We start from the raw sequence: 14,242 nt of genomic DNA, 5'->3' as shown, positions 1-14,242 counted from the left end.
GACAACCTTCTCCCTAGTCGCCCCCTCCCTCAGCTAAACTGGCATCAGAAGCCAGCTGAGGATTCCAGCCCACCTAGACCTATCCATGGGGGTCTGAATAGAAGACCCAACTCCAACACCCCTCAGAGACCCGCAGTTCCACTGCAGAGGTACTCACTGCCTGGTCTGCTCCCGGTTGGAGTAGGTGACGTTGACCACTGCCGTCTCACTTTCTGTGTTCACTGTAGAGACAACAGACCACCAGAGTTAGAGTTTTGCCAACAAACTCCAACCTGTTTGTAGCAGTGGACTACCCTGACCTTAGAATATACCCAAAAGACAAGTGAAAATAATCTGCAGGAGACCTTCTCCAGAGACACCGGAAGCCGGCAAAGAAGTCAGGCTAGCCAAGTCTTTCTGATGCAGCAATGGCACTGCAAGGCCAACACCCACCCCACGCTCATTCCCACTCCGAAGGCAAACTTACCTGGAAAGTTCAATTAGCAAAAAGGCAACACCCAGTGGCTGAGGGTAGCCATTTACAGAGGTAACTGTCAAGAAAACGGCCGGAGTCTCCTTCCCTCAATGGCTAAAGAGACTTGGGACTACCTATGTCCACTTTATAAGTTTACATATCCACAAAGACACCTTTCCCAGAGAAGAAATTCCAGGCTCCAGTATTCTAAACACCCTGAGAGTGGACATGGGACACACTGGGCCACCATAGTTATGGGTCATAAGAAAGAATCCCACCCACCCAAGAGCTTGGATTTGTTGATTTTTTTTTTAATTAATTTTGTGTTACTGGAAGTTGAACCCTTACACATTGACCTACACCCTCAACCTTTGACTTTGTGAAACAATGTCTTACTCAATAGCTCAGGCTGGCTTGCAGCTCACTATGTAGCTAAGGCTAACTTTGAATTCACCAGCAGGACTAAAACTAACCCACTTCAGTGATGAGAAGTGCTATTTCATTAAAAAGGAGAGAACGAGAAAGCAGAAAGATGGGCATTTGAGACTGATAAAGAAGACTTTGTCGGGGCTGGAGAGATGGCTCAGCAGTTAAGAGTACAGGCTGCTCTTCCAGAGGTCCTGAGTTCAACCACATGATGGCTCACAACCATCTATAATGAGATCTGGCTCCCTCTTCTGGCCTGCAGGCATACATCCAGACAGAATGTTGTATACATAATAAATAAATAATTTTTTTAAAAAAGGCTTTGTCGGGGCTGGAGAGATGGCTCAGAGGTTAAGAGCATTGCCTGCTCTTCCAAAGGTCCTGAGTTCAATTCCCAGCAACCAACATGGTGGCTCACAACCATCTGTAAAGGGGTCTGGTGCTCTCTTCTGGTCTGCAGGCATACACACAGACAGAATATTGTATACATAATAAATAAATAAATATTTAAAAAAAGAAAAATATATTTAAAAAAAAGGCTTTGTCTCAAAAGCTACCTCAGCGATGGGCTCAGTGGCTAAGAGCCCCCAGGACATGGTTCAATCCCAGAACCCACACAGTGGTTCTACCCTCTTCAGACATTGCATACACATAGTGCAGATACATAGATGGAGGCAAAACACCCAGACACATAAAGTCAAAAATAAATAAAACTAAAAACAAGGGACTGCCGAGATGGTCAGTGGAACAAAAACAGGCACCCGCTGCCAAGGGTGAGAACCTGAGTCCCATCTCTGGGCCCCAAGTTGTCATCTGACCTCCACAAGGTGCCATATCATGTATATTATATGCACACACACAAGCACAATAAATGCAAAAAAGAAAAAATAAGGGGCTCTTATCTGATAAGGAGAACTAAGCAGTTAAGAGCACTTGCTCCCCTCTTAGAGCTTCAGTTCCAGCTCATTCCCTCCTGGCTCCAGGAGGAAGAGGCAGGTATATCTATGTTTCCAAGTCCAGCCTGGTCTACATGCAAGTTCCAGGCCAGCCAAAGCTACATAGTGTGACCCTGTCTCAGATAAACCAAAATAAGTAAATAAAACTTTTAAAATATTACGCCGGGCGGTGGTGGCGCACGCCTTTAATCCCAGCACTCGGGAGGCAGAGGCAGGCGGATCTGTGAGTTCGAGACCAGCCTGGTCTACAAGAGCTAGTTCCAGGACAGGCTCCAAAACCACAGAGAAACCCTGTCTCGAAAAACCAAAAAAAAAAAAAAAAATTTGACAATTGAAGCTGAGCATGGCCATGCACGCCTGCAATTCCAGCAGTCAGAAGGCTGAGGCAGCAATACTGACTGTCATGATTCAAGACCAACCTTTGCTACACTGTAAAATAGGCCAGCCTGGGCTACAGAGAGACAGTCTTTCTCAAATAAACCAGTAGCTGACATTTAAAGCTGGTGCAGCAGGATGCACTAGTAATCGCAGCAAACTGAGAAGATAAGGGTGGCCGGATCTCCTGGGCAGCCGGGGCCAGTAGTGAACGTGAGGCCAGCCAGGACTACATAAACAAGGCTCTGCCTTAAAAAGAAACCATACATTTGAGCTGCGTGTGGGTGGTGCAGACCTGCAATCCCTAAGCAGAATCGTGTCTAAGGCCAGCTTGGGGTGGTGAAAGCCTTGAGCAGATCTGTGGGATCCTTTTAATTATTTTAAATTAGTGTGTGTGCGTGTGTGTGTGTATTCAGATGTGGAGGTCAGAGGGAGTCAGCTCTCTCTATCCGTCATGTGGGTTCCAGGGACAGATTAAGGTGTCAACCTGAAGGAGCCTATTCCTTTCAGTGGCAGCTGGCTGCCTGCTCAGTGTGGCCCCCAGGTGTGTCTAACTCAGGAGCTCAGTTGGAAGCAGGACTGGGCAATAGCTCTCAGCGAATCCCACTACGTTCTGGCATTAGACAAGTCAGAGGATTAGAGCAGAGAAAACGGCACTTCACTGCTGAGCAGGCCACTCCTGTGATCATCTGTCAGCACACACAGCTTGTCCCTTCCCACAAAGAATTTAGAAATGAGTATTTCTACCCCAGACAGAGCAATCGCTGCTCCTTAAAGATCTCCAAAAGTGGGCTGCAGCGCTAGTCGCAAGAGAGAAACGCAGCGACCTAACGCGGCCACAGGGGGCGCCGCTCGCGCACGCTACCCGACCCCACAGACTGGATATTATTTAGTCATAAAAACTCAAATCCCGTCATCTGTGGCTAGATTAAATTAAACAAGCCAGGTTCTAAAGGACAAGCCACCACACACTCTCAGGAATGTGAAGGCAGACGGGGAGAATGGAAAGGAAAGGGGAGGGAAGGAGGAGAAGAAAAGGAGGGGAAATGGGAAAGATAAAAATACTGGGAGGAGGAAAGGTGATCCCATTGAACTGAGAATAGAAGGTGGGGGAGTAACAGGGCTGACTGATGGACAGGAGACACAGTCCAGGATGCTTCTCTGTGTGGTGTGACGGCCACAGACCACACTGCATCATGTATTTCAGTGAGCTGTAAGATTCTGCATCTTCTCAAAGAAATGACAAAGTAAGGAGACTCATGCTTCACTGATTTAAGCAGAACATGCTACACACGCATCCCACGGCACCCATTAACACGCGACGCTCTTACGTGTCTAACACAACCCTATGTGCAACCAAACATCACAAGCCCATTTTCTCCGCAAGAGGTTACACGCCTAGAAACAGAGGACCCTCAAAATCACGGCTAATTTGTATGGCCTAGAATTCCTATTACTCTTCCCTCTATGGGCACATCTGTCAAAAGATTTTGCCTACACAAACTATTAGTGAATAAACCCTGTTTGTTTGGGGGGTAAGGGTCAGAGGTTTTTTTTGAGTTTTTGTTTGTTTGTTTCTCTGGATAGCCATAGCTGTCTTGGAACTCGCTCTATAGAAACTCAGAGATCAGCCTGCTTCTGCTTCCCAGGTGCTGGGATTAAGGTGGTGCGCCACCAGCCACCACTGCCCAGTTGATGTGAGGACTTTTCAACCAACTTTTCAGTTCCTCTGGAAGTGGAATTAGATCGCTATGGGTTGCCTTTGGGTACTGGAAATCAAAGCTGGGTCCTCTAGAAGGGCAGCCAGTGCTCTTAGTCATTTAACCATCTCTCCAGCACTCTCCCCAACTCCCTGCCCAAGCTCCTTTTATTTTATGCTGCTTTGCCAAGACAGAGCCTCTCTGTGTAGCCCTAGTTGTCTTGGATCTCACTCTGTAAACCAGGCTACATTCAGGAAAGTTTTGGATCCAGCGGGGATTAAAAGTGTATACTACCACACCCAGGAATTTTTTTTTTCCTGGTAAAAGTCAGGCGTGGTGGCACATGCCTTGGAAGGAAGGAAGGAAGGAAGGAAGGAAGGAAGGAAGGAAGGAAGGAAGGAAGGAAGGAAATACTGTGATTCCTGTTAGCCTGGGACTTAGACTCAACAAAAAGAGTGATGAAGTCAGGTGTGGTGGTCCACATCTTTAATCCCACACTGAGCAGAAGCGGGCAGATCTGAATTCAAGGCTAGCAAGAGAGAAGAGTCCAGACTGCCTAACACACAGCAGTCCAGTCCCATGGTTCTGCACATAGCAGGGAACGTGCTGGGGCTGGATATCTCCCGTACACCCACTCTGTCTGGATCTTCCCAGTGGATCTGATCACAGAACAGCTTGATGCTGAAGCAATCCAAGTCCTTGCACACTCCCTCATCCCTTAACCCAGTCTTACCTTGTTCACAGTTCTCCACCGTACCGTACTGGGCCAGCAGGCTGTCCAGCACCTGGAGAAGTAGAAGAAGGCTGAGTATCCCAGGGCCCGGACACCCCTTGCCCTAAAGCTCTGGGACACCAGCAAGAACTAGACATTTGGATCACATTTCGCCTAAGGTTCCAACGCTTTAGACTCCTGCCGATAGCAACCCTAGTGTTTGCAAGAATATCCCTGGCTCTGGGCTAAGGGACTTCGTAAAGCAGACTCAGACTTCTGCCCTCAGGATTCTAAAACTCAGAACACTTCTACCTTCTTAATGCCTCTTGCCCAGAGTATGAGCACAAATGAGACCCCACCCAACAGCCAGGGCAGACCTCTCTAGTCGCACCCACCAACTCAGCAGGACACAGTCCCTGCCCTGTCTCTGCACTCCACCCCACTCGGCACTTCCACAAACACTTACTTCCCATCGGAGCTGAGGTGGAATATTTCGGATCTGAATTTTCCGACTCCTGAAATGAAAGGGAAAAAAAAATTAGGAAAATTCCAGATGACTTAGGCCCCCATGACCTGGCAGTCTCTAACTCTTGTCCCAGCTTGCTATCTTACCAAAATCGTAGAACTGTGGCTTCCTCCACAGGGCCAGGGGCTGAACTCAGGCTAGATTCCCCAGCCCTTAACAGAAAGCTGGGCGGTGGTGGCGGCACACGCCTTTAATTCCAACACTCAGGGAGGCAGAGGCAGGTGGATCTCCGTGATTTGAGGCCAGCCTGATCTACAGAGTGAGTTCCAGAACAGGCAGAGATACACAGAGAAACCAGGGTGGGAGTGGGAGGCTGGGAAGCAACTGAAGCCAAGTGGTGGTGGTTCATGCCTTTAATCCCAGCACTTGGGGAGGCAGAGGCAGGTAGCTCTCTGATCGAGGCCAGCATGATCTTCATAAAAAATTCATTCAATGAGGGCTGGAGAGATGGCTCAGTGGTTAAGAGTATTGCCTGCTCTTCCAAAGGTCCTGAGTTCGCCAGGCGATGGTGGCGCACGCCTTTAATCCCAGCACTCGGGAGGCAGAGGCAGGCGGATCTCTGTGAGTTCGAGACCAGCCTGGTCTACAGAGCTAGTTCCAGGACAGGCTCCAAAGCCACAGAGAAACCCTGTCTCGAAAAAACAAAAAACAAAAAAAAAAAAAACAAAAAACAAAAAAAACAAAGGTCCTGAGTTCAATTCCCAGCAACCACATGGTGGCTCACAACCATCTGTAATAAGGTCTGGTGCCCTCTTCTGGCCTGTAGGCAAACACACAGATAGAATATTGTATACGTACAAATAAATAAATATTTTTAAAAAAATTTCATTCAATGAGCCGGGCGGTGGTGGCGCATGCCTTTAATCCCAGCACTCAGGGAGGCAGAGGCAGGTGGATCTCTGTGAGTTCAAGGCCAGCTTGGTCTACAAGAGCTCGTTCCAGGACAGGAACCAAAAGCTACGGAGAAACCCTGTCTCGAAAAATCCAAAAAAAAAAAAAATCATTCGATGATAGCCAAAGTATACAGTGAAACCCCAACTCAGGTAAACCAAACCAAACCAAAAAGAATAGCAACCCAATAGGAATGCAGACTTTAGAGCGGGGGAGGTCTCATTTTACAGCCCAACTACTAGTAGGATCATGGGGAGGAACGAGGAACCAGATGCTTTCGGCAAAGGACCATATGAGGTTTGTGGCGTTTGCTATAGCTTAGCTTTTCCATGTAGTGTCCAGCACTACGGCAAAGTCACAGGGCTGGAGAAATGGTGCGGGGAACTCTTACAGGACCCGAGTTTGATCCCTAATGTGCATGTGAGGCAGCTAACGACTGCTTGGCACTCCAGCTCCAGGAAATCCAACGCCTTGGCCACCTCAGGCACCCGACTCACAGGAACATACCCACACATACATAGTAAAATAATAAATAAATCTCAAGACAAGTAAGACTAACTAATTCAACAGTCTTTCACTGGCACCTACCCACCTCAAGCTCTACTTTGCTCCTGAGGTTGGGGTTGTGGGATGAAAAGAAGGTTTGGAATGCCTGGCCCAGGTACTCACCCCGGATTAGGGGAAACAATATATGCCAACAATTACAGAAGATAATAGTACAGTGGGTAAGCCCTTGGCACAGCGAGGGATCTAAACCACTTATTAGCACGGATCTTTAGAAGATTATTTAACTTCTTTGAGGCCCTGTCTCCCCTTCTGTACAACAGGGATAATACCTATTCACAGGTGGGAGGTGGCATTAGATAATATTTGTAAGGACTTGGAGTAAGTCCTTAAACTGTAACAATAGATCTATCTAGGAGCAGAGAAGTCTCCAGAGTGATCAACACGAGCCTGAAACCACACCTTCTCTGCCTGGTCACTACACTATTCTTACTCCATCCCAGCTTTCAAAGCGCTCTGAAAAGGAAATATTTCCCGTGAGGATCACTTTCAGGTTCAGGGCTAACTCCCAGAGCAACTGCTCACCACCCAAATCAATACCTTAATCCGGGAGTTTAAAACATTTCAATTGACTTGATGTGTTAGTCAATTGTCATTTAGATCTGTGTATCTTTGATCCTGCACAAGCCTAGTTCAAAGACAAAGTTTAGAGGTTGGCTAGGCGGCTTGGCAGCTAACAGCTAAATGCTTTTCTAGAAGAACAGGGTTTAAGTGCCAGCACACATATGACGTGTCAGAACCCCTGTAACTGGAGGGGAATCAGAGGCCCTCTTTTGGTCTCCATGGGCACTGCATATACATGCAGGCAAAACAGTTATGCACGCTAATATAAAATAAAGAGTTAAATCACTTGATGGCAGGCCTCAGTGACCTACCAGATGAGCTACTATCCAGTTTGGGGAGGGGGAGGCAGAGAAAACGAATGCTATGTCCTAACTGGATGCATTGGCCTTGGCTGTCCCAGGCCAGTACCTTTATGAAGGCAGAGTCTAGTCTCAGGGAAATAAAATACAGGGTCTCTGTTACCCCTTCTAGTCTGAAATTCTGCCAATGACAAGTCTTTATATATGAGCCACAGCAAGGACATTCTGGGATGAAATAGTTAAATGAGCTGGGCAGTGGTGGTGAATGCCTTTAATCCAGCAAGGCAGGATCTCTGAGTTTGAGGCCAGCCTGGGATGCATAGTGAGGTCCAGGACAGCTAAGGTTACACACATACAAAAAGAAAAAAACCCTGTCTCAAAAAACCAAAAGACGGAGAGGAAAGACAAACAGATGTAACTCAGTGGGGACAGTATTCCCCAGTAAGCACAAGCCCTGAATTCAAGTTTCGGTACAGAATGGTAAGCATGGTGCCAATGCCTGTAATCCCAGCACCCAAACACACACACACACAGAGTCATCAAACTAATTTCTGAGTCCTTAGACTTCATCCCATCAGGAACCAGGTCCAAGGACTGGCCAAAAAGAAGTTGTAGATATCCCTCATAAGAGATTTTCACAAAACACATGATGACCAAAAAGACACACTGACTTGGTGAAGAATCTGGGAAAAGAAATGAACACTGCCTTGGTCTAAAGGCGGAATGGTCCAGCCCAGGGCACCTCCTTCCAGCAAATCCTTTTGGATGGAGAGCATAGGATAAGTGCTAACAGTCCAAGTAAAAGGCATAAAGCAAACCGTAGTACAAGAGCCTAGTCTGGAAACAGCCCATTAGTGCACTCCAAGTTCAAGGCCGAAATTTCCCTCTTCAAACTGCTTCAGAGCTTTCTATTCAGGAAAGGAGAGGTGGGAGCAGAGAAATCACATCTCTGCAAGGATGCTAATCCACATCCAGAAAGCAATGGCAGGCAGATCGGCTGGAATGTCTGGAATGTTCCAGGATGGGGGAGGGCAGGGCCACCCAACCAATGAAAGAAAGACAACCCAGCAGCCTTCCCTCACCCCCCTAGGGCACATACCCCACCCTGAGAACCCACTGTAGGCTTCTCCTAGGCTTCCTTTTCAGCAAAGCCCCCAGCCCTGATTAAAACAGGAGGGGATGGCCTGGAAGAGCTGAGGCATCCAAGGACCTTTTTTCTTCTAAGTCTGGTTTTCCTCTGAGTGTGGGGCTATCTAATTCCTTTCAGGCCCAAACCGCACAGGACAATGCTGAGATCTGTAACCTGAATTCCCGTGCTGACATTACAACCCCCCTGTATAACTCATTATTCCCAAAGAGGGGAGGCCGAGCTGGCTGGTTTAGGTTGTTGTGCTGAGTAGACTCTCAGCTGTTCTCAACCTGTGAGTGGAGATCACTTTGGTGGATCTAACAACCCTTTTCACAGGGGTTGCCTAGCAGCTTTAACAGTAGCAAAATTACAGTTATGAAGTAGCAAGAAAAATAATTTTAAGGTTGGGGTCACCACAATATGAGGAACCGTATTAAAGGTTCACAGCGCTAGGAAAATTGAGAACCATTGGCCTAGAAGCTCCTTCCTGATGTATATCCATCGGGTTAAGCACAACCAGCTCCCACTTCACTTCACATTGGTTTCTCCTGGTAGAAACTAACTCCAGTAAAGCTCTTGTTAGTACTTGAGAGGAGACCAGAAGGCAGGGTGAACAAGCACCACTTGGTGGGAGAGACAGTATTTAAGTTCATTCACAATAATGAGGGAAAAAAAATCATATAAAATGGCGACTATCTATGAGCCCCACTGACTCCTCCACCACTGCTTGCCTAAACAACCCTGCTCCAACAGACCAGGTGGAGCAGGTGTTTATGCCCCACAGGTAAAAAGGCACCACACACCTGGAGGGCCAAGCCCCATTCCAACAAGGAGATCTAGGAGAAACTCAGTAACTGCCCCAAGAGTACGAACTGCCAGCAATGGCCATTAAAGGCAATGGCTACACCAGCAAAAAAATAAAATAAAATAAAATTTAAAAAAAGGCTGCTTCCTAGGCGCCAACAGCCGGTGGCTTTCATGTCCTCTGCCTGCTCTGACAGAGTCGGGGATCCAGCACTGGAGGGCAGCTCAATGGGCATGTGGAAATTAGGAAAATTCATCTGTAGCGCGCTGCCAAGCCATCCTGGGGATGTGAGGACCAGCAGGGGAGCAAGTCAGGGAGACTCAAGCTTCAGACAGAATGTACCAGGACATCCACACAGTCCACACACTCGGGGTGGGGAGTGCTGAGACTTATGTGCCCGCCAGACCCGTCTATAGGATCCCCCTGCACAGGCTATTGGTGGCTTGTCTGACAACCCAGAACCTGAGATTAAAGAGGCTTAAAGAAAATCTTGTCCACATTTCATAACCATCCTATTTCGTGTGGGTTTTGTTGTTGTTGCTTGTTTGTTTGGGTATTCTGATTTTGAGACAGGGTTTCTCTGTGCAGCCCTGGCTGTCCTGGAACTCACTTGGTAAGACTTTAGGCTGTCCTCAAGTCCAGAGATTTGCTTGCCTGCTTTATGGATTCTAGGCAAGCACTCCACTGAGTTAATACCCAGTCTTATCCACCCCTCCTCATGTGAATCTTAACTCTTAACTCTGTAGCCCAGGCTGGCCTCCAATTTAGAGCAATCTCCCTGCCTCAGCTTCACTTACAGTCCTGAGCCACTATACTATGCTTGTTGTTAATCATATATGCACTGTAGAGTCCGTTTATGTGTATGAGCCTAGCGGTATGTATGTGGGGGGGGGCTTACCTTGGAATTGGCTGTAAGCAGCCATGGGGACGCTGGAACTGAACCTGAGTCCTCTGGATAAACAGTCAGTGTTCTTAACTACTGAACCATCTCCCTAGCCCTAGTGATGAAGTTCTTATTCCCGGCAAAAGTGTCCCTTTCACCCCCATACCCAGAGTGGAAGGCACCCCCTGCAATCAAGTCAATGGCTTGTCCTCCCTAGGGTTAAGGAGTTCCCTTAAACCAAGGCAGAAGTTGGATGGAGGAGGCGACGGTGGCAGCAGAGTTTCTCTGAATCCCAGACTGCAGAGGCCCCAGTTCCATCTCCTTCAAAACCAGGATCTCACATTCACACCACGCCAAAAATCAAGCTCTGCTTTCACCTGGGGTCTCCCCTCAACCTTCAGCTCTCTGGGACCACTTCTCACATCTGGAGGGGGGGTGTAGCAGTAGGATTGGTCAGCCTCAAGTACTTGTGCCCCCAGACTGGGATCAGCCTGCCTACTTATAGGCAGTTTTCTTAAGTAAAGGGATTTTCTGTGCATTAACAATCTGAGGAACTGGTCATTAGCTTTTCTTTTTTTCCAGAAATGTGACGTAAGAACATTACACAGGTATGGCCAGGAGGTGGGGCACACCTTTAACCCCAGCACTAGGGAGGCAGAGGCAGCAGATCTCTGTGAGTTCGAGGCCAGCCTGGTCTAGAAGAGCTAGTTCCAGGACAGGCTCCAAAACTACAGAGAAACCCTGGCATAAAAAACTACACAGGTCAACGAAAACTTTGAACCCATCCATTCAAGAACCCAAAGGTAAGACCCTCACACACATCCACATACCAAGCTTCATTTAAATGAAGTCCAAGCTTTCAGTGAAGCCTGTAGGTTCTCTCTAAGTGAGAGAACGCTGCCCCAGGCAATGAGAACACACATCAGACACAGCTGCTGTCACTGACAGACTTGCCCAGAATGCTGAAGCCTTGGCTTCCATCAGGACGCATTTCATAGATGAAGTGCCAGACTAGTGTAGTGACTGGTCTGCTGCTGTAACTGGAATGCAGAACAGCCAGCCACGGGGCTGAGGAAGATGGCTCAGTAGTGAGAGCAGTGGCTGCTCTTCAATACCACCTGGGTCGCCATCCCAGGACCCATGTGATGGTTCACAGTCATCCGGAACTCCAGTTCAGAGCCTCTGAAGCTTTCTTTGTGGGCATCAGGAATGCATGTGACCCATATATTTGTGCAGGCAAAACACTAATAAACATAAAATAAATCTAAAAAATGACAGCGCCATGCATTAGATCCCAACACTCAAGGTAGAGGCAGGTGGATTTCTGAGTTCAGGCCAGCCTTGGTCTACAGAGATCCTACCTAGCCCCCCTCCCCTCACTCAAAGGAAACCACACAGATGCTCAAATCTGTAGACACACACCATGCTCCAGTGCAGGGGAGGTACTAAATTCTAATTCATCAGCAGAAAGCTGGCTGTTGGAGTTCACATGCTTCTGTCTGTAATCCGACCACTCCCGACACAAGGGAATCAATCCGAGTCAGCTGGGCTTAAGTAAAGGGAGAGAAAACAAGAGACCCAACAAGGTGGAATGTGAGAACCCAAAGTTGTCCACATGTGCTCGCGCGCGCGTGTGCGCGCACATGCACACACACGCTTCCACAACTTTCCTCCACATTTCTGGACAGAGTCCAGCTGCTAGAGAGCCTTTCTCATCCCAGAGGTGATTTTGGCAGCTCCAGCACGCTGGGGAAGACACTGACTGTGTGGCCTCCCAGGACCAACAAAATGACCAGGAGCAACTGAAGAACAGAATGTTGATTTTACTCCTAAGGTTTATAGAATATATAACTTTTGTTACTGTTACAATATATTTATTTTTAACCATGTGTGTGTCCTCAGACTCCAGAAGAGAGTGGTTGATCCCCTGGAGGGGCACTGGATATGGGTACACTGCAAGGACAGAATGCATGGGGGGGGGGGGGCGCGAGACAAGGTTTCTCTGCATAGGCCTGGCTATCCTGGAACTCACTATATAGACCAGTCTAGCCCCTGCCTCTGCCTCCTAAATGCTGGGATTAAAAGTGTGCACCACCACTGCCCAGCAACAATCTTCTGATTTTTTGGTCAAAAAATATTTAAGAGCTGTGTGGAGGCTCAAGCCTAGAATCCCCGCCAGAGGACAAGGAGTTTGAGGTCAGCCTAGACTACATGAGACCTTGTCTTAAATCTGCCCTCCCCCCCACACACACACACAAAAACCAGTTTAATAAACTGGTGCAAACCTGTAATCCCAGCACTGGGGAGGCTGTGGCAGTGACTTAAATTCCAGGCCATCCTGGGCTACTTATTCAAGTCCTTTCAAAAAGAAAAGGGAACAAAATACTGTGTACATAGATATGTAATTCTTAATATTGATTACACAGCAATCCAGACGGAGTCCCAGAGTGCAGGAATTACAAAATCACAGGCGCGTGCCACCACCCACTCACCTAACCTTTCTTTAATGTGGAGGCTGTAATCCTAAACTTCCATGTGTGAATACATGAGGATGGTTTTTGTTTTTTTAGTTCCTCTTGTGGCTTTGGCTTCAAAGACTGTTACTTTGAAGTAACAGTAACAGTAAGACTGTTACTCCATGGGGTTGGACACTGTCCCGCTGTGCTGAGCAGACTGGGATGGAGAATGGCTGTGCTCCCACAGTTTCCAGTCTAGCGGTGACCAGGCCAGCTTGGTGTGGAAAGAAGGGAGCAAGAAATAAGGCCGGCAAGGGAGTGGTGCCAGGCTGTCTGCTAGGCAGGTAATTCTGCTGGTGTTTTTTTCTTTTTCTTTCTAAACAAAAGGACCCCAAGTGACTGACCGGGGAGCCGAAGCACCTTTCCAAAGCTGGACCCTTTCCAGCTAAGGAACAGAGCGCACCACTGGTTCTTCCAAAATGGCCATGGTCTTCCAGATCACTCCAAGACTATCAATACTTTCTTCCCACCCCTTTTACCAACATAAAAAACGGAGAGCTAGGTACCAAAACTGGCTGGAGTAGGGAGGAGTCCAGAAAACTTCTGAAGGGGGCCGGCCTGGCACGCTCCAGACAGGGCAGTAGCCGGGGAAAGGGGCGGTGCTGGGAGGGGATGAGGAACTGGCTCCATGCCCAGGGCTTCATGCCAGGATGATCCAGAGGCAGGGCAGCCAGACAGGTCAGGCGGCCAGCGGGCACTCTATTGAGTAACTAGCTGCGGGTTAGGACTCAGAACGAAAAGGTGACCAAAGGAGAGGTTTGGAACCAAGCAAGGATAAGCCACTGCTACGGCCACAGGAAAGGTGTGTGTGCGCGCACCAAGAAGGCTCAGACATCAGGAATATAATGCACACTGCCTTCGGAAGACTTTGATTTTCGTTTGTTTTGTGTGTGTATGGGGTATGGGGAGCACATGCCACAACATGCGTTTGGAAGTCGGTAAACATGTTCAAATAGGTTTGGTTTGCTCCTTTCAGGATGTGGGTCCTGGGGTTCAAACTCAGGTCATCAAGCTCAGCAGCAAAAGCCTTTGAGCTTTAAATATATCCCGTGCACTCTGCCCGCATACCGTGGGAAGGAAAAGCCCTCTGCAGGACGCTCCTTATCTAAGCCCTAAGCCTGATGTCCTCTCCTCTGGAGAGGTCTTTACCTGTGTTTATTGCCAAGTTGGGGGTTGAGGGAATCACTGGGCTTCTTCCAGGACATGCTACTTGCACACAGCTTGTTACCAAGATGTTCTGGTTAAGGAAAATCAGGTTCATATTTTGGAGCTGTGCCCCTCATTTCAGACACAGAAATCAAGGTTCAGAGAGGGACAGAACTAGCCAACTTGGGGTAGGACTAGAACTCAGCTCTCCAGGCTGGTCTGTGCTGTTTGTTCAAAGAGAAGTGTTAGCATAGCAGAAGCCATCAGAGTCCAGCGGTAAGAGCAGGAAAAATGCC

General features: G+C 48.0%; 1 protein-coding gene across 4 annotated transcripts in view; it reads right to left on the bottom strand.

Annotated features, from left to right (window-relative positions):
* Positions 1–14,242, bottom strand: part of Igf2bp1 (insulin like growth factor 2 mRNA binding protein 1) — a 40,027-nt gene that overhangs the window by 9,446 nt on the left and 16,339 nt on the right. For all 4 annotated transcript variants that reach the window (XM_075942253.1, XM_075942254.1, XM_075942255.1 and 1 more), the window contains exons 3-5: positions 5,090–5,138; positions 4,645–4,696; positions 158–221 (exon numbers count right to left, since the gene is read on the bottom strand). In XM_075942253.1, the coding sequence (XP_075798368.1) occupies positions 158–221; positions 4,645–4,696; positions 5,090–5,138 (165 nt within the window). The remainder of the gene's footprint in view (positions 1–157; positions 222–4,644; positions 4,697–5,089; positions 5,139–14,242) is intronic.

The sequence above is a fragment of the Microtus pennsylvanicus genome, chromosome 11 (assembly GCF_037038515.1).
Source record: "Microtus pennsylvanicus isolate mMicPen1 chromosome 11, mMicPen1.hap1, whole genome shotgun sequence".
Taxonomy (NCBI): domain Eukaryota; kingdom Metazoa; phylum Chordata; class Mammalia; order Rodentia; family Cricetidae; genus Microtus; species Microtus pennsylvanicus.
The sequence above is the reverse complement of the archived record's forward strand: the minus strand, read 5'-3'. Positions and strand labels throughout refer to the sequence as shown.